This window comes from Cavia porcellus, unplaced genomic scaffold (genome assembly GCF_034190915.1).
Source record: "Cavia porcellus strain 051 isolate PalLab524CR breed Dunkin Hartley unplaced genomic scaffold, mCavPor4.1 scaffold_6, whole genome shotgun sequence".
NCBI lineage: Eukaryota > Metazoa > Chordata > Mammalia > Rodentia > Caviidae > Cavia > Cavia porcellus.
Window position 1 is genome coordinate 27230105 of NW_026947489.1, and position 23779 is coordinate 27253883.

Here is a 23779-nt window from a genome sequence, read left to right on the forward strand (position 1 = left end):
CAGCCAGACAGTTCAGTATCCCAAGGTAGAGATTCTGTGCTCTACTTACTGAGGTTGTCTGCTAACATCAACACCATAATCTTTCTAGTTTTAGTAGCTCTTACTGTTTTGTGACCGACCGTAGGTTTTATAGTTTGGTGATAAGAGATTCAAGAGGGGAAAGAGATTGTGTGACAGCAAAGAGTAAGTCTGCTCTCTCCCTTTATTCTTTTCCTTGGTAAGATATCTTGATGTATTTTAGTTCTTCATTCAAGCACAAGCAAGTAGGTGAGATGAGTGAAAAAACTGTGAATAGCATACCTTGTTGTGTTGCGTGTGTCGTGTGTATACTGTGAATTCTTTGTTTTTTTTTTTATATATTGTAAATTCTACTGATTAATACAGGGAAATAAAAAGTTTTCCTTCAGCCTTGGTGAAATTATTTAGCAAATTGAGACTGAGGCTAAGGTTTGCTTAATTCTAGCCCAGTTTCCTTTTAGGCCTCACACTGTGTTTCTGGAATGTAAAAGCCTTATATTTGGGTTCTGAATCAGAGTTTGAGCAGGGAAGTAGATAATAGAGAGGGTAGATGAGCTAAATAATAGAATCTTTTTGTTCTCCTTTCTTTGCAGTAGATCTCTATTCTGATTTCTGTACACAACAAACATCCATATACAGGTCCTCTTAGAATGTTGCTTTTCAATACCACTTAATTCAAATCTTATGCTTACCTCCAGAGAACCCCTGCCATGTCACTGCAGGGGGACCATTTAAAATACTAACCATCTGTAAGGCTGGCCTCGCGAAGCTTTAAGTTATTTTATAATTAACTACTGCCTCCTGTTGGGGAATCTGTCTTGTCCCAATCCTAGAGTAGTAGCTATGTGTGTCCTAAGTGTTACCTTTTGGGATTAACACCCTGAATTCTGTTAAGCCCTAATATGTAGCCCTCTGTTGGATGTCTGAGCTTCCAACTCTGACCTCCTTTGTGGAGTGGCCACTCTGCAGCCTAAAACAACAGCAGGCTTTTATGTGTTTATTCCCAGGAGTGGTGAAAGGGCATAGGAAGGAGTCCGGGGAGCTGTACTACAGCATTGAGAAAGAAGGCCAAAGGAAGTGGTATAAGCGAATGGCTGTCATCCTGTCTTTGGAGCAAGGGAACAGACTGAGGGAGCAGTATGGGCTTGGTCCTTACGAGGCGGTGACTCCTCTCACAAAGGCGGCAGACATCAGCTTAGGTAAGACCTTTGCTGTGTGAGCGGACCTCCGCAGTGGAGGGAGGAGAGGTTTGTAGAGCAACCAGTGACCTTTCCCTAACTGACTCCTTCATGTGGCTTCTCAGAGAGTGCACTGTCACTTCGTAGGCCATCTTACGTGTCTCCTTCCTATGACCAGAAAGTCTTTAGGGTTTTAGTGCTCTCTTGAAGTCTATAGAGGACCGGACACATCAGTTACGGCAAAGATTGGAACGGGAAATACGGCCTGAAAGAGAGACTTTCTGCCCCTCTGGGAGATGGGAGGAAAGCACTGTGGTTTCTAGATTGGCCTCTGCCCAGCACTTTGGAGTCAGAGTCCCAGACCACTGATTTGACCAAGGTTTGACTTGTACCGTAGACAATTTGGTGGAAGGTAAGCGGAAACGGCGCAGTAACATCAGCTCCCCGGCCACTCCTGCGGCTTCCAGCAGCAGCAGCAGCACAACCCCTACCCGGAAGGTCACAGAAAGTCCTCGGGCCTCTGTGGGAGTGCCATCAGGCAAAAGGAAACTTATCACTTCAGAAGAGGACCGGTCCCCTGCCAAGCGAGGCCGAAAGTCTGCCAATGTGAAGCCTGGTGAGTATTTTCTCTCACGTCTTTCTCCCTCAGACCATGGCCAAATGAGGGGTTGGCTGCTGGGACGATCTAGCCTAATACATGACTTCAGCTCCTGTGTCCTGGTCTCAGAGCTGGGCCCAAAGCCATAGGTAACACTCAGTTTACCGCAGCCCCTGCCCCCCTTGTCTTCTGAGTCTAGGGAGGTTAGGGAGACCATGACTGGTTCATATTCACTAACTCCTGTGTAGGTTGTAGAGGGAAGGGCGGGCTGAATTTCCAGAAGAATCAAAACGGGCGATGTCTCTTGCTTACCCCATCTTCAGTCTGCTAGAAACTTTGCTCTTCTCTCTTTTATGCTCAGGCTTTCTCATGGAAGGTTGTACCTGTGCCTCCCCTCTCCTCACTGTCCTCCAGTCAACCCCTTTTTAATTGTTCACATCCTGTGTTAGAGAGAAGGCCTTCTGAGTCTTTACTGTGACCTAGACCTAGCTGCTCTGGGTTCTGGAGATGGAGGTGAAGCCCTCACCCACTGCCTTGATAGCCACGCTGCTGACGCGATACTGTAACTGGGTTCCAGCACCAGAGTCCTCTTGTTCCCTGTGTGCGCCATGTCTGACAGCTGTAGTGTTCTGCTGCACTTAAAATCATTATCTTTACTGCTTATGTACAGTGTGAGGCATGGAGTTTAATTGCTGCATGCACATTATCCATGGATGATCTCTTGACATACCGTGCTAGACTTTGTTTTCCAGTAGAGGAATCTGGGGCACAGAATGTTGTTTAACTTTCCCAAGGTAAAAGTGAGCCAGGATTCAGACTCAGACTGTCTTGACTTGGAAGTCCAGCCGTGTGTGTGTGTGACCATCACTCTGCCTCTGAGACTCTTGTTTTGCTGCTGGTTTTGTTGTAGGGAGGCATGCATGACCTGGCTGTCATCTTAGCCTCCTAGCGAGCCCATGATTCAGCCTCTCCAGGTCAGGTACTGTTTTCTTCTCAAGGACTCACTGGGGCACTTCTGGCATGGGTGTTCTGGGAGTCCTGGACTGGCTGGGTCACTTACCTACTCAGGTGTTGGAACTTGGGCAAAATACCTGAGGCAAGGTATTTTGCTGTGGTGTCGTTTCCACATAAAAGCACTTGGTTACTCAGTATTCTCTGCATCATTCCTGTGAAGATCAGAGATGAGCTGGTAAATCTCTCCATTAACAATTTTTGGTAATGAAAATTTTCTTTGGGGAAGGGGGCTATGATTTTATTTTGACATATCCTAGGAGAAACCTAAGCACTAGACAGCACAAGTGGCCTGAAGATTTCTGAACACTTTTTATCCTTAGCTGTTCATCTCTTATTTCAGATGGCCTGGGAAGTTTTGGAAGTATTGGGTTTGGCTATAGAAAGCGATTCTGGGGCTGGGGATTTAGCTCAGCAGCATAAGTACCTGCCTTGCAAGCAGGTGATCGTGAGTTCGATCCCCAGTACCGATAAAAAAAAAAAGAAAGAAAGCAAGCAATACTAGTTGTTTTTCATTTATGAAAATATACTGTATACTGTTATGACTGTAAAATTCAAATTGTAAATTTCTCTTCATTTTAATTTGATTCTAGATTGTCGGCCCTTTCCAGTGATTGGCTATGGTAATGGTCTTTGGGTCTTAGCTCAGAAAAGGTCATCAGGACATGGCCTGTGTGTCATCAGGTGCCAGGGACTTCTCCAGAGAATGCTCTGCATTGCTCTAGTGACCATGTTTTGTCTATCTCAGGTGCAGTTGGGGCAGGAGAAATTGTAAGCCCCTGTGAGAGCGGAGACAACATAGCTGAACCCTCTGTCCTGGAAGAGCAGAGGGGGCCTTTGCCCCTCAACAAGACCTTGTTTCTGGGTTATGCCTTTCTCCTCACCATGGCTACAACAAGCGACAAGTTGTCCAGCCGCTCCAAACTGCAGGATCTCCCTACAGGAAGCAGTGAGGAAGAGGAAGGTGAGGCCCTAGGAAGCCCTCGGAGCTACACGTGTACTTTCTTCATTTTCATTTACTCTGAGCTATTGGTCCCCCTGGAAAGGGGCACTGGTTACTTCCTGGTTGATACCTTTCTCAGAATTCCTTAATGAGTGGTACCCAAAATAATGCTAGTGGGCAGATAAGAAAAGGATTATTGTCATCCATCTTACATAGGATGAAATGAGCTTTTGTCCACAATAATCTTGGAGTTGAGGTTTAGAACCCTCTTACAGCTCTCAAGTCACCCAAGCTTCTGAATGCCTTGCCATCATCCCCATTTGTATTTTAGGGGTAACTGCTATAGGGGCAACTCACATGAAGGGTGAGCTTCATTCTCTTGAAGTCCAAATGTAAGACTGGGAATGTGGGGTGTAGAGTGCCCTGTGCCACGCGATAGTTCAAGGCAGTTAACTTCCAGACTATTTTGACTCTTGTATCTCTCATCAGCATTAAGCTAAAGCTATATAATTGCATACTTTTGTTGTCTGTTACTTTGTGTCTGAGGGCTGAGGTGTTAAGGGTAAAAGTGAGTTCACTGATCTGAAAATTATGTGAACTCAGTGAGAATGAGCAGAGACAAAAAAATACAGAGTGGTGATATGTATCTGTCAAGATATATCTGTCAAGGCCACAGGGCCAGATGCAATGCTGAGAACTCTGTAAGCAGGAGTGCTGACTGATACTGTGTTTTGCAAGAAGGAGTTGAAATTTGAGTGTGTAGCACCACTGCCCATCTGTGGTAGCTGCCATTTCAGGGATGTGGCTGGGCTCTATCCTAATAGCCAGAAGCTGTCCCCAGCAGCAGCTGTGTATAGAGATGCATGTAAGAACACGGCAGAGTGGTCAGGAAGTCATGGGGAAGATCAGTGCTGTGTAGGAAGTGCAGGAGCCAAGGATGTGAAGTGTATGTGGGATTTGTAAGGATTACCTGTGCTGTGAGCCAGGCCTAGGTTGTCAACAGAATCCCAAACAGGTAAAGTGGGAGATAAACAGTGTATATGAGGAGGTCCTTAGAAAGTATTCGCTTAGATTGCAAATATGTGGGATGTCCCTTGAGGACTCTGTAGAAATATGTAACAGTGTTGAAACAAATATTAACCACGTTGCTTTCTTTTTGCTTTCATAATATCTAATGAACTGCTAGCCTTCCTGGAACCAGCACTTCACAGCACAGCTCTCTAGATGCTTTATTGGTACAGCATTGTCAAGAAAGCTGACTGTGGTATGAGATGCAGGCTGTTTTTCATTTTCTGAAAATCTCTGGGCCTGTAAGACCGAATAAACTCTACTCACAAAAATTAAATGAGTGGGCCTGGGGATATAGCACACCTGCCTGACAAGTGCGAGGTCCTGGGTTTGATTCTTAATACCAAAAAAAAAAAAAAAAAAGGAATTTGTACAGTTTTTTTGTGGAGGGAGCTTTTAAGGGCTCTCTCGGGTTTTTGGTAGAGAGTGTGCTTCTGGGAAATGCATGTGCTGTATGTCAGTCTCTTCATCCTTGCACACTGCCCCAACAGCATTAGAGTTGATTAATTTGGTAAGAGAATGCTTAGGACTTTTCTCTCTCAAGGCTGAAGACACTGGTACTAAAACAATCCTCTGCTGATTTACCTTTTAAGAAACTGTATTTTACATGTTATAAATAGGAATTCTTAGATGCCAGTTTATAACAGGAAGATGCTAAAATAAGTCTGCCTTAGACATTGTTTATTAATGCAGAGGTAGGGATGTGACAGGAAGGGAGGGCACTGAAGGGTTTCTCTGGAGGGGGTTGGCTCAGCCAGCTTCCTCACAGGTGAGGGAAAGGGAAAAGGGTCTGCATGGAACTTTGTGCACTGGGTTGGGCTTTTTATTTTATTTTATTTTTATTTTTATTCATTTTAAATAGAATAAAACCAAGCACAACAAAACAGAACAAAGGCAAACAAAACAAAACAGTAAAATGACACAGGACCTCAAAACAATACACAGTCAATAATGATTACCATAATGCCTCTTGCTGCACTCAAAATAGCTGCAGATACCTTCAGACATAGTAAAATCAAATAATACAGATCAGCGTAGAATCAACAAAAACAAAACAATGAATGCTACACCGGACCTCAAAAGAAGACAATAATATATCCAAAATGGCTACCATAATGTGTCTTCACTATCTTTGAAGTAGCTGCCCATGCCATCAGATATAACAAAATCAAACAAAACAAAACAGAATAGAACCCAACCCAACAAAACAATGAAAGTGATACAGGACTTCAAAACAAGATAATAGAGAATTAACAGTGGTCACCACCTTCAGAAGGAGACTCTGCATAGATGCCACACTGGGTACTGTTATCCTCCTAGATCTGCAAAGTCAGTGAAACACCAAACACCACAAGCATCAAAATTGCATTTCACCTCAGTAGCTGTCCTTGCAGCCTGTGTTTCTCAGATCAGCTGGTGGTTGCTAACGGTGTATGTGTGTGTGTTTGTGTGTGTGTGTATGTGTGTGTTGGCTCTTCTTGTTTCCCAGCCTACACATAGAAGCAGTTGTGGTCTGGCTGTCCTCTGGCAGTGGTGGCCTGCACATGTTGCTGGTTCACAGGGAGGGCTTGCTTCTTGTTGACTTGTTCTCTGTCCCTGCAGTCCACTAATGGCTCCCAGGGAAAGGCTGGGGTCCGGCTGTCCCCCAGGTGGCCGTGGCGATAAAAGTTTAGTTCATTAGAGCTTAATTTCCCAGAATACCTCTGTAAAATCTCTAATGACTTCATTTTTTTCGGTATCAGGATTGAACTCATGACCTCGCGCTTACCAGGCAAGCGCTTGAGCCACTGAGCTAAATCCCTGGCCTGACTTTTCTTTTCTAATGTGTTATTTATATATGAGATAAGTAGGAGACAAAACAGATTCAAATTAGATATTTGATCAAAAAAACAGCAATTTCTAGTTGTTTAGGGTTATTGCAGCTTGCGCTTCATCTCGTACCTTTTCTTTCACCCTCAAGACCAGAACAGTCATGGTGGTCAGTGTCCTGAGGTCCTCCAAGACATCAAAGGTAGATGATTTTCCATGAAAAGTTGAAACCTGATTACCTTTACTTAGTTACGTTTTTAAATATTACACTTTGTGCATTCTGGTTTATTGAAGTTTTAGTGTACAGTGGGTAGAAAAAAGCTGAAGTGGGAATTTGAAAGCTTATGTAAAAGGTGACTGCCAGTCACTTCATCATCACAGAAAGATGGAAGTAGAGGAACTGGGTTTAGTTTGCAGTGGGAAAGATTTAGGGTGGACACAGAACTTCCTGATGGTAGGGGTCATGTCCCTGGGGAGCTGTATGTCTCCTGGCTAAGAATCACGTATGAACCATTGGTGTTTTCAGGTCTAGGACCTACGTTCCATCCTCATCTTCCCAGTCCTCCTCCTTGTCCCTTCTTGTGGCTTTAAGACATTGCTTTCTGAGCTATGGAGAAAACCGTTGACCTGTGTGGGACACACTTTTGTGGAGATGGGTAGGGAGTAGGAAAGGGAGTGGTTAGATGCGGCCATAAAGGAGAGGACCCCATCTCACTCAGTAGTTTTTAACTTTGGTTATATTTTTTGTTTTTTTGAATACAGAATTTTTAGAAATTCCTCCTTTCAACAAGCAGTACACAGAGTCCCAGCTTCGAGCAGGAGCTGGCTATATCCTTGAAGATTTCAATGAAGCCCAGGTGAGGCATTTTTTTCATGCAGCTACCTTGAATGGTGATGATAAAAGCCTGCTTTTTGCACTGAGGAGAACCCCAAGTCTTGAGAGTGTGGATAAAGTAACCAGAAGCTTGAGTAGCATAGGAATAGTCAGAAAGTTGTTGCATGAAATAAATTTTTTGTAGTGTATAGGAAGAGATGTTAGAACTGTGAGTTAGTTAATGGCTGTGATTCTGCTTCTGGGACAAGCAGGTTGAAATTTATGTTAGTACACATTCCTATTAGTGTTCCATTCTTAGCCTGAAGGGCTGAGTACATGACTTTGTCTGCTGAGGATTTAAGCCCTCAGAAAACTACAAGTTAGTCAGAGAAAATGTCCAGGACAGTGGTGGTGAACCTATGGCATACATACCACAGCAGAGTGTTTGTATCACTGAAATCTCTAAAATGTTCTCCTTCACTGGTTTGGGAGTCTGGGGCTTTCCTGAGACAGAAAAACAGCCTAGGACACAAGGACAGACACAACTCATACTGAGTTGATACAGGTATGGTTCACTAGGGCTGCTGTTCGTGAACTTTCCAGACATTACCAGACCCTTTTTTCTAGTGTAACACGGCCTACCAGTGTCTCCTAATTGCTGATCAGCATTGTCGTACCCGGAAGTACTTCCTGTGCCTTGCCAGTGGGATTCCCTGTGTGTCTCATGTCTGGGTCCATGACAGCTGCCATGCTAACCAGCTCCAAAACTACCGTAATTATCTGTTGCCAGCTGGGTACAGCCTTGAGGAGCAAAGAATTCTGGATTGGTGAGTATTTAGGATCCATCTAGAGCTGAACAGATACAGTAGGAAAATAGCTTTTGGAAGGAGAGTCTAAATGAGAGAATAGTTTTAGAAACTGCAGTGTTCGTAAGATAAAAATCACAGAACTTGAAATGATTTCAATGGTTTTTGTTCTGTTTTGTCTTTTTGAGACAGGGTTTCATTATGTAGTTTAGGCTGGCTTTCAGCTTAGTGATCCTTCTGCCCCAGCCTCCTGAGTGCTGTGATTACAGGTGTACACCATCACACCTAGCTACAGTTCATTTATTTTGTTCCAAAGTTTATTTCCATTTTAATTAGGAAGGAATCTTTTGAAAATATATGAAGATTTGTATGTAGATTCAGTATTCCCAACCTGTCGGTATAGTAGGGAACTAAGTTTCAAGCAACTTAAAAAGAAAAAAACCAAAGCTCAGGAACATGGTTGGGATTATTCCCAACCCGTGCACAAACATGAAAACCAGAATGGTAGCTCGGAAGGCAGAGATTTCAGAAAATACACCTCACAAAAAGTGGGAAAGGGGTTTTGATGGGTGGCTTTCCAAGCATTCCAATGAAAACAATACCTTTGCATAAGGGCTGTTTGCTGAGCATTATCTGTTACTCTCAGGTGCTTTCCATTTCCCAAGGCCTATGTCTCTGACTCCTTCCCAGGCAACCTCGTGAAAATCCTTTCCAGAATCTAAAGGTACTCTTGGTGTCGGATCAGCAGCAGAACTTCCTGGAGCTCTGGTCTGAGATCCTCATGACTGGGGGTGCAGCCTCTGTGAAGCAGCACCATTCAAGTGCCCATAACAAAGGTACCTGTGCGATGTGCATGCTTTGTCACCATCCTGTAGGTCTTCCTCGTCCTGTAGCTCTTGGGGTTGCATATGGATCAGTCATAATAGGGGGAGCTGGCCTGTACATGTAAGATGCCCACCTTTAGGAGGTGAGTAGGTATGATTGAAGCAGCAGGCTGTTCACTTACTGGCTTCCAGTGGTGTATTTAAGCTCTGCTGCAAGGTTACCATGTAGTGATCACCTTTTTACTTCCAGCTGTGCTGAGCAGCCTCATTCTTGACCTAATGGGATTTCAGGGTGGGCAAAGAGGGATACACCGGCACTGCTGGTTTTTTAATGGAGGACTGAATTCAGTGTTCTTTCCTCATTCCCTTCCTCTGCTCCCTGCAGATATTGCTCTAGGGGTGTTTGACGTAGTGGTGACAGACCCCTCGTGCCCAGCCTCCGTGCTGAAGTGTGCGGAAGCATTGCAGCTGCCTGTGGTGTCACAAGAGTGGGTGATCCAGTGCCTCATTGTTGGGAAGAGAATTGGATTCAAGCAGCATCCAAAATACAAACATGATTATATTTCTCACTAAAGTTACTTGGTCTTTCTGGTTTTATTCCCTACTATTGTGGAGATTGTGTTTTAACCAGGTTTTAAATGTGTCTTGTGTGTGGATTCTTTGCATGGATCTTGTATATAGTTTTATTTGCTGGACTTTTATGATCAAAATAAATGTTGAATCTCTTTGGTTGTAGTAACTGAGATTTCTTCATCTCTTTCTTTGAGCTTGTTCTCAGTGAACAAGACAAATACGACTTTCTGAGGTTCTCTATAGGCTTGTTCACTTCAGGATAGCTTGCCAAACTTGGCAGTGAATTTCATGCTTTGGCATCATCAAAAGTTATCCAGGCTCTTTAAAATGCTGTTGTTCCAAAAACTTGATTTTTAAAGTAGGTGAGGGACCAGACTATTATCCTAAAAGTTGAGTGGAACAGCTGTCAGTTTTCTGTTAAAAAATGTCCACTTCTCTTTAGAGCAAGTTCACTCTAGACAGCTGACCTGTGGATTCTCCCATGCTCAGCTGAAAGGGAGCAGGACCAGCTGCTATCAGTGGACAATGACTTTGTTAGGTTAAAGGAACGCCAAACGCTCCAGTCAGAGATCCTCTATTGCTGCTGTCAGTTACCAGAACATCTGCTTTCCCTGCCCCCTGCATCATCCCTGTTAATATCCTCTCCTCCAAACACAGGTCAAAAAAAACAAAACAAGCCAGAGGTCAACAAATGTTTTTTATAAGGAGCCAAACAGTACATATTTTATTAGGTTTGTGGGCCAGCTGGTCTGACTGCAACCACAGACAGTTCTAGGTAAAACACGAGTGTGGCTGTTTCAGGAAAATCCTGTGTACAGAAACACACAGCAGGCAATGGTTTGCTGAGCCCTGCTCCAGTGGCAGAGCAGAAGGGCTTGTCTTTAGTTGACAGTCTAGGGAGGGACTAAAGCTTTCACAGTGTGTGCTAGAAAGTGAAGAACAGGTTCAGTGACTACAAAGTGAGGTCAGAACTTGCATTTTTCCCAGTTTGGAGGGGGTTCAATGAATACTAACTTTGTCTACACTGATGTGAACATTAATGCTTTTTTTCTTTGGGGGAAATGCTTTATATTCTTACTAAAGTTTTCCTTTTACATGTTTGAAAGAATTGGGACTTAGTGACCAAATTGTTCAGGTTCACAATTTTGAAGATCCTTAAGGGTAGGAGATTTCAATCATTTAACCTAATTCTGAAGGAGGAAAGGTATCTGTGTAGGTGTAAGAGGGAAAGCCTGTCTTCCCATGTCTTTCTTTCTTTCTTGGTGGTGACATCCAGCAGTTAAAACTGTTTATAATTTCTTTTTTACCTATCAACTACAAAATATTTAACTTTCTGATGTTTACTGCTGTGTCTCACACACCTTGAATAGTACCAGGGTAAACAGTAAATGTTTAATAATACTACTGCTATAAATAAGCATATCCAGCAGACGTTCCAGGGTGAAGAAGCACAGTTCTTGCAGAGTCAGCAGAGAGACAGTGGATGACACACAGGTCCTCCTTGGCTGGCAAGTTAAGAATCCCCCCTGGTGGGGCAGTCACATTCCACATGGGAATGATGGGGAGGGTTTAGTATCTTGGGGTCACTTCCAGGAGCAAGGGCAGAGTCTTTTCTGCAGGCTGCAGGTGTTTCATGAGTGGATATGTGTTTTGAATCTTCTGTTATAAACTTGGAAACTGGTGTAATTGACTGTTTATCGGTTATGGAAGCAGAAATTTTCATATCCCAAAACTACAAAAGAAAAAAACAGCCTCATTAAATACCATGTTTTCTCAGACTGTCTTTAAAGAAACACAAATCATTATGTAGATGTCACTTTAACCCTCAAACAGTTTCTGTGATTCCTGCTAAAATCAAACAGGAAAAAAATGTGCTTGGGGACAGTTCAGAGTCGGAAGGGAGGGCAATAGAGTGCTTTTATGAAAGGGAATAGCAGCTCTGAGAAGCCAGCCGCCATAGACTCCAGAATCAAGATGCTTTAAAAGTTCGAGCCAGAGGGGCTGGGGATTTAGCTCAGCGGCATAAGCGCCTGCCTTGCAAGCAGGCAGTCGTGAGTTCAATCCCTGGTACCGATAAAAATGAAAAAGACCAAAAAAAGTTCGAGGCAGCAGGGTCCTGCTCTCCTTTCACAGATGGGGAAGCTGGGGCCCTCAGCACCTGTGCTGCACCAGTTGGTTTATGTCAGAGCTGGGACTAAAAGCCACCCTGCCATCCAGTGCAACAATATGTAACCTAGGCCAAGAGTCCTCATGAAACCCTTCTTGTCAGTGTAAAGGTTTAGTGTTTTACTTTGATGATGCTTTACTGGAAAATAACCTTCATTAGTCACTAAAGATGGTCAGATGCACTCCTGTATCTCCGAGCCTTGTTTATAAGATGAGAATATTTGGATGACTAAAGTCACCGTCCTGCTCTGGAATTCCACAGCTTCTTAAAAAGCCATACACACAAAGTCTGTTAAGTTCCCAGAGTTCTTCCTACCTGCCCAGAGTTCCACCAGCCTGGGTGTAGTATTTATTATAGTCTAGTCGCAACAGTAGCTGGGCCAAATCTGAGTTGATCTGATGATTCCGAACACTAGAGAGAATCTTGAACAGGAGTGAAGACTGGCGACTGAAACCCTATGGAGAGAAGGAATCAGGGTGACATCCCCTTAACTTTCCAGTTCCTCTAGGGAGCACAGGGCACAGGAGACCCTGGGAACAGCCTTGTTCAGAATTCCCCAGAGCCACCTGGCCTTCCCACAATCCCATTCTACCAGCTCCTATAATGACTTCTTAGTGCCATCGCTTTAGAATGCATGGCTTCCTATGAAACACGGTTCTCACTAGCAGGGATTTAGCAGCTGGTTTCACAGAAATCTATTCTGCCATGTACTGGGGTTGGGGGGGCAGGCTCATTTCTGTTACAGGGGGATGATGTCACCACCTCAGGAATTTGGTTCAAGGAAGGAAGCAGGTAGGATGTGGGAAAGTGAAAGGCGCATGAGATAGGCTGACCAAACTTTCCTGTTGAGAGTGACTAGTTTTGAACACTGAGGTAGCACATGAATTGTCTACTTTAAAATCAACTCATAGCGACATTTTAATCTCTGTATCATGTTATTTTTATGTGTGTATGTCGGGGAAATGCTTTACTGACTCAGGAAAGATCAGGAACCCTCAGGTTCCAAACCACCTCTACCCTGTGGATAGAGCTGTGTGCTTCCTTCGTCAGGTGTGCTCACCTTGACGAGAATGCTCAGCTGGGCTGCTCCACGCTCGTCCAGTGGGCCCAGGTTCTGACTGACCAGCGAGCAGAAACTGTGACAGAGATCTAGGATTTCATTCAGGCAATGGAACACCTGCCCAGGAAAGAGGGTGGGCATTAGAAAAAGGAAGACCCATCTGTGAAATGAAAGCTGCAAGAAAAATCTATCAGCTGACCACACACTGCTATCCACAAGGCCTGCTGCCCCCTCAGACGCAACACACGTGAACGCGTTCTCAGTCTCTTCTCCACTAGCTGCACTTAATCAGTCGTAATTGCCTGCACCACAGTGTGTTCCTGCCTCTGAGCTGTGTATTGTCCTCATGTCTGAACACTCTTCTCTGACACCAGTGCAAGCCCTGCTGTCGAGGGAGTGTTCTTCCCACTCTGTAGCTGTAGTGAGCCCCCCACCCCGGTCCTGTGCTGTAATCTGTGCTGTACATTTGGCATTGTGTAGCCCACTTGTGCTATCACTGATTTCTGTATAAATGTGTCTTGTTTCTCCAACTAGATTGTGAGCTCCTTAAGGGCAGAGCCATGACTTATACCTCTTTGTATCCCCAGTGCCTTGCATCCAGTAAGCACCCAATAAATATTTAATGAAGATGGCCTAGTCTGAGTATTCTGCTTTTCCCTGTGGACGCACTCATGCCAGGCAAGGACAGGTCTACCTATCACAGCAGTTGTGGTTGTTTTCAATTCACAGAACTCTTTGGAGTGGCATCTGCATCTGCATAACTCACTTGCCAATGTAGCAAAAGTAACAGCCCAAATGCCAGAACACAAGAAGGGTGTGGCACACAGTGGTTAGCCAGTTTGCATTAGCGAGAATGACAAAGGTCATTTCAGTCTTCCTGCTTTTAATCCTGGACTGGCAACCAGCCTGTGAGCAGCGAGAAACAGGGTGCCTGCTGTTAGAATCTGGGGATTCTAACTCAAGTGCTCTGGGGCCCCGCTGATTCCACTGGGCCATGAAAGTTGGGAATAACTGCTGTGCGGGAGACAGGCGTGTGCACTTACAGACATACACACACAGAGACAGACATTACTCTAGTGCTCCGCATAACAACTTTGAAATGACTGGTTGATCCTGGTCCAGCAGATGCCAAGGAAAATGAACTCAGCTTTTCATTGATTTTTCTATAATGTCAGGAAGATTTCTGAGTTTCTTTAAATCCTATCTGAAGGTTAAATGCATAATTCTTTTATCTATTGCTGTTTTCTCTACAATATAAAAGTGTAGGACAGAAACACTTCAGTTCCCTTTTAACATTTCCTTTTAGTTTTGCTTTGGTAATTGTTAAAAATGTTTAGAAAACAGAACTGAACAAGAGCTTAATGAGTTTCCTATTTTGCCAATTCAAGTGCCTAAGGAAGCAGTGAGTGCTCGAACCAGTGTAAGGAAACTGACCAACCATACTTACAGGTTTCAGCAAGATAAAGGACTGAGCCAGCAAGTTGCTCAGGAAGTGGTCATGAGCCAGTCGGATGCTTTCAAAGTCACGGGTAGAATTGATCTGATGAAGCAGCTGTGAGAACTGAGACTCCAGCACATCCACCTGATAGTGATACAAACAGGTTCAGCACCTTCATATTCTAAGCACTGTTCTACCCTGTTAGGTGCCTGACAGGATAGACAGAAATTCCATGCTTCTGCTGGTCTTCCCTCTAGCCAAGTCACCTTCAGGTTCACCAAAGGCCACAGCTATGCAGGGCATTATATGTGCAATCATCTTGATCACCTTCAATGTCTTGGGGACCTAGCTTTCCTGCTCCAACCTAATACCCACTCATGCCCCATTCCTGTTTGCTGACTTGAATTAGCCCTACAAGATTCCACAAGTGCTAGCAAACACAGAGGAGCAAGTCAGCAATAAACACTGCATTGCTGAGAAGGACCTTGACTCTGTCCGTAGTTTCACTTTCTCTAAAATGCCTGCACAGACAGGTATAACTCAAGTTTTCTCAAATGTGAACTCCTCAAATACAGAGCTGCTGGCCCTCTACCACTCAACACCTCCTAGACCTCATACCTCTCCTTGCTCAACCCCAGAATGCACCTGAAGATAGTACTGGAGATTATCCACTAAGAATGCCATGTGATTTCGAAGGCGCCACTTGACTGCATCAGTCTGGTTAGACTTGAGGTGCTTGCGCTGCATCTGCAGGGCCCAGCAGTGCTGCAGTTCAGCTTGGACCCGGCGCACACTCAGCAAATACTTGAAAATAACATTGTACCTACAATGGGACATGAGACTAGTCAAGAGACAAACTCTTCCCACTCCACCGCCATGACATAATAGGCAGGAAAGAATGGCTGGGGATGTGGACTCAAGCATTGTATAGCTCAGGTGTAGTGAAGTACACAGCAATCTACACAACCCAAGAGTGATTCTTTTATTTATTTTTGTACCGGGGATCAAGCTCGACCACACACTTATGCAAGGCCAGACTTATGTAGCTGAGCTAAATCCCCGGTCCCCAACAGTGATTCGCTAGCAGTATCATTCTGAGTGAAAAGTGGTAAAGTGGAAAAGATCACATTTAAGTAAATCTTTAAAAGGGCCAAAGATATAACTCAGTGGCACAGTGCCTGCCTGACAAGCGCGAGGTCCTGAGTTCAATATCTGATACTCAAATATAGAAGAGTTAAAAAGAAAAACCTTTTGAGGAATACACACAGATGTTATAAAACTACAGAGAATGGAAAGAAAACAATTTATAGTATTAGCTGCCTTGGGCTGGGAGGCAGGGAAACAGGACTGGAAGAACACACAAACATGAACATTACCAGGGACTGCTTTGGCTGTATCTAGAATGTCTCCCACTCACTCATGCACTTACAGGTGGGGCTTTTCAGAGATGGCTGGATCTACAGTGTGTGAATGTGGATTAAAGGTGTGTAATACAGGTTTAAAAGGTGAAAGATTTATGCAATCTGAAGAGAAATCATAGTATTGCAGCTGTGGTTTAGTTTAGTGCACTGACTGGTTTATCATAGCGGATAATGGGAAGCCCAGCTCTGAATGTAGGTGGCACCACCCAAAAGGCTTAGCCTTGATGGGATAAAGGCGAAAGATCGCTGCTTGCTGTTTCTGCTTGATGCCTCCCGCCTGCTCTGCCATAGATTGTTTTCCCCTCCCGCTCCCCTCTGCCTTGCCTTGGACTCAGCTGACTGTGGACTGAAACCTGACAAACTGTAAGCTGAAATAAACCTTTTCTCCTTTAACTTTGGGTGTCAGGTATTTCCTCTCAGAAAAAGAGAGAAAATAACTAAGACACTGATAAGTTTCTGTGCTGGGAAGTCTTTTGTTTTTTTGGTACCAGGGATCAAACTCATGACCTTGAGCTTGCTGGGAAATGGTTTTATGACACATGAAGGAAGGCTGGAGGGCCTTCTATGAATCAGTAAGCCTCTAGCACCTGTGATGGAGGGAGAGGTGCATCGTGATACTGGTGGCCACTGAAGCAGGAGAATGAAGCCATGGGAGTTCTTTGCAGTCTGTGTTTGTTTCTGGTTAGAATTTTCTGTAATACAAAGCTGAAAAATACCACTGATCCAAGAGTTAAAAGCATGTCGAGTGAGAGGGTGGGTGGACTGTGGCCTATGCACGCTGTGGCACAAAGGGGCACCCGGGATAAGGTCTGTGCAGCTTGCGGGGCTCAGGCCGCCCCAGCAGCCAGGTCTGGGAAGCAAGGGGAGCATGGACAGGGCCGGAAGAGGAGATGGGGCTTCTGTTTGTTTCTCTCTTCCCACTCTGTGGGCCTCACTCCAGATTCTCTGCTGCTTTCCTGGGAAGGAGATTATCCTACCTCCTTTCCCTAGAGCTCTGCTTCCCTGCTGCTTTGGGGACCTCAGGTCCCAATCAGTACATCAACAGCGTGGGCAGGCTCTTGTAAAGAACAGCTCATGCCATGTTGGTCCAGCTCCTTTATGCTATCCCCAAACCTTGGATGTCCCTGTTGCCTCCCTCCAGGGGAGGGGGTGATCTCCCGTCTTTATACCCTTCAAGCTGGAGGGCTTCCCTAAGGAAACCGTCAGCAGCAACAGCAACAACAAACATCATTAACATCAAATTTGTCTGGTCTGATGGAATCATTAAAGGCCAGACTCTCAATGCGGAATCTGAGATCTCATTTTCCAAAGGTCACTAATTAGCAGCTGACAAACTGCTTGTTATTTGGAAAATTATTTTAAAACTATGTTTTAAGTGTTTATAATCCTCCCATTCATTCCAGCACCCTCTAAGTCACATCTGCGGCCTCACATATTGCTGTGTTGTGGCTGAGCCCTAAAGACACATTCTCTGCTTTACAGCTAGTTAAAAACTAGTTGGGTGGCTCTCTTGCTCCCACCAATTCTGTTCCTGTGATTTTCTTTCCTTGGGAGTAATGTAAGTAATATTTGTCTGTGAGACACGGGGAGTACTCACTTCTCCAGGACAGCCGGGGTGAACAGAATGTGCAGAGGCCACTGTACTTTGTAGGAAAGGCCCAGAGCTGCCCAGCCAGATGCAGGGGCTTCCCGGGGGGAGGTTTCCCTAGAAGGCCCTTCTCTTGCCTGAATGCCATCTAGGATCAAGAAGAGGAATAAGAAATGACAATTTGGCTAATCCAGAATTAGTCTCAACAAAGCGAGCAATATTCATGAGATAAGCTTGAGGAGTATGCATGTGACTCAAAGGCAGTACACACGTGGCTTCCCCATGAGGCTGTCCTTGGAGGGCTTTGAGATTCTTTTTTAGTGCTAAAACTGGAGGGTGAAGCCACGGCCTGGGCAGAAACCATGGCCTGGGCATCTCCCCTAATTTCTCTAGGTTTCCAAGCTTCCTTGTTTTCCTAGCCACAATTAGAGAACTGAACTGGATGCTTTCTAAAGTGCAAAACAATATTTACCTGATGTCTGTGAAGGTAGACACAACCAAAGGTAGGAAAAGTCATGTGATCAGAGGAGCAGAAAGGTACAGAGGATGGCAAACCTTTGTGCTCCTTCCCATGAAATTCGATGGTCAAGTGCAACAGAGGGAGAAGGTTGTCGTCATCGAGTAACACCTTGTGTGCCGACTGCTGAAAGGCCACGTTCACGTCTGCAAACAAAGAGCACACAGGCTGCTGGAAGGCTGCTGGAAGGCAGTGGGACGCAACGGACAGCTGTTATGTTTGCTGGGTCAGCAGTAAGTGCTTCTTCCTCTCGCTGGTAAAAGTGCTCTAGAGAGGAATCCTGACCTAGACCATGCAGCTAGCGCTGGGGTGTGGCCTGCAGCCTGGTTCCAAGGCAGGCCGGTAAGCCAGATGGCTCAATTGGAACGTCACACTCTGTCTTGCTACTCTAGTCCAAGCCAATCTAGGGGCTCTATTCAGATACTTTTAAAACATAGGTGCCCTTCTTGTGAAATCAGTAGGCACTTATTGGGCTGGAGCCTCTCCTGCTACCACTCAGACAGGATTGAGAAGAAAGAAGTGAAGGATGAAAGATGTAGTAATGGCATAATCTGAGCCATGGGAGAGCTAGCACACTTCAGGGCTTTCCAGTTAGAATCACTTACTTTCTTTCTTTCTTTATTGTCTTTTTGAGGTAGGGTCTCACTATGAGTTCAGGCTGGTCTTGAGCTCACTTTGTAGCCCTGGCTATTTTCGAACTTGCAGCGATCCTCCTGCCTTTGCCTGCCAAGTGCTAGGATTATAGGCGTGTACTACTCTGCTCGGTTTGTTCTTTCATTTCTTGTTTTCAATTTGTTTACGTTAGGTTGAACTGGATATTCTCTTTCCTTCTCTTCTCCCTTTTTTCTTTTGTTTCTCCCACCTTTTGTCTGCCTGTCTCTCTATTTCTGTCCTCTCTCTCCCCGTCAGTCTGCATCTCTGTCCCTGTCTATGCTGGGAATTCAACCCAGGGTATCACACTAAACTACATTGCTGAATTGGGTTTTCTTATATCTGCCACCAAAAAAATGTAGGTGCAGTGGAAATACATTGTTTTACCCAGTTGGAGGGAAAAAGTCTTGTATTTTTTTCCTTCTATTTTATTTTTTTCTTTTTGGCTCTGATCCTTACCCAGCTCTCTTCTAAATGGGAACAGCCATTAATTGTAGGGGTACACACTTTGCTGAACTAAGTCTGTCCTACTGTCTGATCTCTTTATTGATACAAAGTACGCATATGACTTGGAATGGACCAATCAGAACTCTTCCCTGGAATTCTTTAACTTGCTACCAGAGAGAGCAGGTATGACTCCTTTACTAGACGTTGTGGAGAAGTATGTTCTGATGGTCCGAGGTCAGGAGAGTTTAGGAGATACAGTAAGACACAGGGAGGGGGAATTCTGATAGTATGTTAGTCCCTTGTTGCAGGTGTTTGAGATCCAGCTATATACCTGTCCCTCTTGAATTTTAGATAAAATGGCAAATAAATTCCCCTTTTTAAACTAGGCTAGCTCATGGTAGGTTTCCACTGTCCATAGCAGAAAGAATTTTATGCAATACTGTTAAGTTACACTAAGTCCCAATAGCCCTTTAAGACAGATGTGCTACATCTGATGAAGCATCTGGACTGACGCCTGTACCAATTCATCCACATAGAACAACTAGGCAAGATACTGTTACTAATGGTCATGGTGTGATGCATGTCTTCTACCACTGGAAGCGCTGCTCTGTGACTCAGTAGGTCACTCATATGCAGAATAGGCGTAGGAGTAATAGCAGCAGCCAAGAAGCACCCTGCAACTTCAGTAAGCTGGTCATTTTTGGGACCACAAGGCAATTACCATGCTCGGTCACTGCAGTAGGCGGTGTTTTTAACATGTGCTGAGCGGTGTCAATGAAGGCCTGAAACAGTTCTCCTCGTCCCAGAAGGTAAAAGTCTTTAATGATCTGAGAAAAGAATTTCAGTTTGCAAATCAGTAAAGCAAGGACAGAGGTCTTTGCTATTTTGAGGGAATGAGACATGTAACTCCCCCAATCATAGTGGTCTGAAGGACACAGGCATTTGGTATTTCAAAAGGGTATGTGAAGAGCTCCTCACAGCAGGGTGGCTGGTTTGCATTTGGCATCATTCATTCAATGGCAACATACTTATATTACACAGGAAAGTAAACTCCCATATAATAGGAGGTTTGTAGCACAAGGTACTGTCAGCTCACTTGAGTAAGACCTACTGAGTCTCTGTGACATCCAGGTATAGGCAATCAGTGCTCTCACCAAAGATTAGAGAATATAAGTCAGTGTCTTCCAGTGCCAGTGTTAGAATTAATTAAAAGAAGGCCAGGAATATAGCTCAGTGGTACAGCACCTGCCTGACAAGTGCAAGGTCCTAAGTTCAAGTTCTGGTACCAAAAAGAAAAAAAGAGAGAATAAAAAGAACAGTTATTACCTTCAGCTGACCCAGTAAATCTGACTCTTCCACCATCAACTTCCAGAGATGCTGTGAAAACAATAAACAGAAGTTCATTACACTAAAACTCTCACAAAAGAATGGTTCTGTACAAATCCAGCAGTGTGCTGAAGAGGAAATGTTTGTTTACAATTATGCAGTCCAGTAATTAATCGAAAGCTTAACAGTAAACAAAACCATATGAGATATAAATGTTCTGAAATTAGTGGTAATAGCTGCATAACTGTGAATACAGTAAAAGCCATAGACTTGTACACTGTGGGTTTTTTTTTTGTACTGGAGATTGAACTCAGGATCTCATGCTTGTCAGGCAGGCACTGTACTGCTGAGCTATATTCCTGGCTTACATTAAAGTTTTTTTTTTTTTTAAATTGGTACCGGGGATTGAACTCACAACCACCTGCTTGCAAGGCAAGGGCTTATGCTGCTGAGCTAAATCCCCAGCCCCTACATTAAAGTTTTAAGAAGAAAAACGAATAGATATAGAAAAAGCATTTGATAAGATTTTATGTTCCTGATTTTATTTAATTTTTGAGACAGGGTTTTGTGATATATTTCAGGCAATTCTTGAACTCACTATGTAGCCCTGGACAGCCTTGAACTCACAGTGATCCTCTTGCCTCAGCCTCCTGTGTACTGGGATTACAGGTGTGTGCTACTACACCTAGCCCCAAACTGTCATGAGTAACTGGTATCATCATGATCGTCACAGGAAATCCAAAAGAGCGACACACAGAACATGAGAACTAGTAAGAGAATTCAGCAAGGCTAGTGGTTAAAATGCAAAACTTCAGTGTAAAGCTGACATGGAAAAAGTCCTGGCTTTAGAATTTGCCCAGTGAAGGCATCGATGACATTCAGAATGCTGAGATTTCCCATCCTTAAGTGATGCTCCCTGCCCAAACTCACAAAGTATGAAGTAGCCCCTGACCTTCCTACAGCAACATTTCTAGACAAACTAGCTGACATCCTCAGGGGAATATAAGCTCCTTGGCCAAAATAACTGGGCCTGTGAAAAGTAAAAAGTACACCAGGCAGGGCAACCCTGCTGCACGGACCTACCTAGGGACTTTCTAGATCTCCCCAGCAACACTGAGGTAGGTACCTCTCACCTTCTAGCGTCAGCATTGCAGGAACTCCATGATCCATCCTTCCTGAGAGCAGTGCCTTTCCAAGAACTAGGGAGTTCCGGGCATAGCAGCCTCACCCACCTAGAGTATCTTGGAAGGGCCCTTAGAACATCAGAGTTCTGTGCAAGACTGTCCAGGGCTTCTGCTGCAACTGCCCCCAAAATATAAAGGATGAAAAAACCCAAATACTTTATTGGGCCAGTACTACCCAGATCTCAAAAACCAAAGGACAACACACTCCAAAGAAACAACAAACAACAAACAATCCCAAAACTATATACTAATATTCTTGGTGAACACAGATGCGAAAATCTTCAAAACAGTGGCAAACCATTTCCAACAACACATTGAAAAGACTGGTTAACGTGATCAAGTGGTAGTCATTTCATCCCAGGGATGCAAGGATGGTTCAACATATGCTAATCAATAAATGTAGTTTAAATCAAATCAATAAAAGTACATCATTAGAATAAAGGTCAAAAACATATGGTCATTTCAAATGCAGAAAGGATGTGATAAAATTTAGCATCACTTCACATAAAAATTAGAAGCTGGGCGCAGTAGTGCGTGTCTGTAATTCCAGCAATTCAGGAGGAGGATTATAAATATGAGTCCAGCTTGGGTAACCTAGTAAGATCGCACTTCAAAAAGCAAACAAAACAACAAAAACAACAACAAGAACAAATTAAGTAGAGAAAGATCATACTTCACAAGTAAAAGCCATATTTATAGTAAGCCAACACTTACCATTATACTGAATAGGGAAAAAGTGAAAGCTAAGAACCACAAGACAAAAATGCTCACTTTTAATCTTTCACTCTACATAGAAGTTTTAGTTAGAGCAATCACGTAAGAAAAATAACGGGCATCCAAATTGAGCTTCTGCACACCAAAGGAAACTATCAACCTACTAAAGGAAAAACCTATAGAATGGGAGAAAATAGTTTCAAACTATATACCTGACAAGGGGTCAGTATCCAGAATATACAAGGAAATCCAAAGCCTCAAGAGCAAACAACCCAAAAAAACAATTTTAAAAAAAAGGAGAATAAATCTACACTGACATGTTTCAAAAGATGATATATAAATAGGTAACAGGCACATAAACAATGCTCAGCATTACTAATTATCAGAGGCATACACATTAAAACCACAAGAATCCTCTCACCCAGTAAGAATGGTCATTATTAAAAAGACTCAGGATAACAAGCATGTGGAAAAAGATGATCCTCACAACGTTTGGAAATATAAGTTAGTACAGTGTGGAAGTTCTCCAAAAACTAACCATATTAATACCATATGAGCCAGCAACCCCACTCCTGGTACACATCCAAAAGAAAGGAAATCAGTTGGCCACAGAGGCTTTTGTACTTCCATGTTCACTATTGCACAGGTCACCAGAACCAAGAAATGGAAACCGCCTAAGGGTCTATCATAGTCCATGATAGATAAAAATCTGGCACAGACAGGATGAAATACTGGTGAGCCATTCTTAAGAACAAAATCCTGTCATCTGCAGCAATGTGAGTGAAATTGAGGCCTATGATATGTTAAGTAAAAGAAGCTGAGCACGGAAAGATAGGTTTTGCATGATCTCACTGGCACGTGGAATCTGAAAAAGTTGAGTTGCTGTAATTCAAGAGTACACTGGTGATTACCAGAGGCAGGGAGAGTGGGAATAGGGTGGGTTATGGACGGGACAGTAAGTTACAGTTAGGAGCAAGGAGTTATGCTGCGCTGTTGCACTGTGACTGGAGATAACAATAATTTACAACACATTTCAAAAAGCTAGAAGAAAGGATTCTGAAAATTTTTACCATAATGAAACAGATAAAGCTGGGCATAGTGGCACATGCCTGTAATCCCTGCACTCAGGAGGCTGAGGCAGAAAGGATCATTGCAAGTTTGATATCAGCTTGTTCTAAAAAATGAGTGCAAGACCAGCCTGAACTGCATAGCTAGGCCCTATCTCAAAAAGACAATAAATAAACTAATTAACAATTAAAAAATAAAGAAACATAAATGTTTGACCTGAATCATACATTATAAAATATACACATATATTGAAACACTGCCTGGTACTCAATTAAATGTACAACTTTTTTTTTTGTCTTTTTCTTTTTTATCGGTACCAGGGATCGAACTCACGACCGCACACTTGCAAGGCAGGCGCTTATGCCACTGAGCTAAATCCCCAGCCAATGTACAACTTTTTTATGACTGGTAGTTTTAAAGTTTTTTTTCTTTGTGGCACTGGAGATTGAACCCAGGGTTTGCACACTTGAGGCAAGTGCTCTGTCGCTGAAATGCATTCGTTGGTTTTTTGTTGTTTTTTTTTTAGACAAAGTTTAGCTAAATTACCTAGGCCGGC

The 23779-nt window shown here is 43.7% G+C and overlaps 2 protein-coding genes across 9 annotated transcripts in view; one reads left to right on the plus strand and one right to left on the minus strand.

Moving 5' to 3' along the window:
- Tp53bp1 (tumor protein p53 binding protein 1) overlaps positions 1–9808 on the plus strand; it is a 77924-nt gene extending 68116 nt beyond the window's left edge. For 4 of the 7 annotated variants that reach the window (XM_063250170.1, XM_063250173.1, XM_063250175.1 and 1 more), the window contains 8 exons: positions 1026–1217; positions 1594–1812; positions 3554–3769; positions 6777–6827; positions 7388–7482; positions 8067–8266; positions 8936–9081; positions 9455–9808. In XM_063250170.1, coding sequence (XP_063106240.1) covers positions 1026–1217; positions 1594–1812; positions 3554–3769; positions 6777–6827; positions 7388–7482; positions 8067–8266; positions 8936–9081; positions 9455–9642 — 1307 coding nt within the window. In that variant the 3' untranslated portion in view covers positions 9643–9808. The remainder of the gene's footprint in view (positions 1–1025; positions 1218–1593; positions 1813–3553; positions 3770–6776; positions 6828–7387; positions 7483–8066; positions 8267–8935; positions 9082–9454) is intronic. The other 3 variants (XM_063250171.1, XM_063250174.1, XM_063250176.1) reach the window with 1 other exon arrangement.
- Positions 9809–10326: 518 nt separating this feature from the next.
- Tubgcp4 (tubulin gamma complex component 4) overlaps positions 10327–23779 on the minus strand; it is a 29206-nt gene continuing 15753 nt past the window's right edge. The window contains exons 10-18 of one of the 2 annotated variants that reach the window (XM_003475455.5): positions 20258–20308; positions 19653–19758; positions 17872–17979; positions 17326–17464; positions 14953–15130; positions 14317–14451; positions 12870–12986; positions 12125–12264; positions 10327–11374 (exon numbers count right to left, since the gene is read on the minus strand). In XM_003475455.5, the coding sequence (XP_003475503.2) occupies positions 11362–11374; positions 12125–12264; positions 12870–12986; positions 14317–14451; positions 14953–15130; positions 17326–17464; positions 17872–17979; positions 19653–19758; positions 20258–20308 (987 nt within the window). In that variant the 3' untranslated portion in view covers positions 10327–11361. Of the gene's footprint in view, positions 11375–12124; positions 12265–12869; positions 12987–14316; positions 14452–14925; positions 15131–17325; positions 17465–17871; positions 17980–19652; positions 19759–20257; positions 20309–23779 lie in introns of both variants that reach the window. The other variant, XM_063250178.1, reaches the window with a different exon arrangement.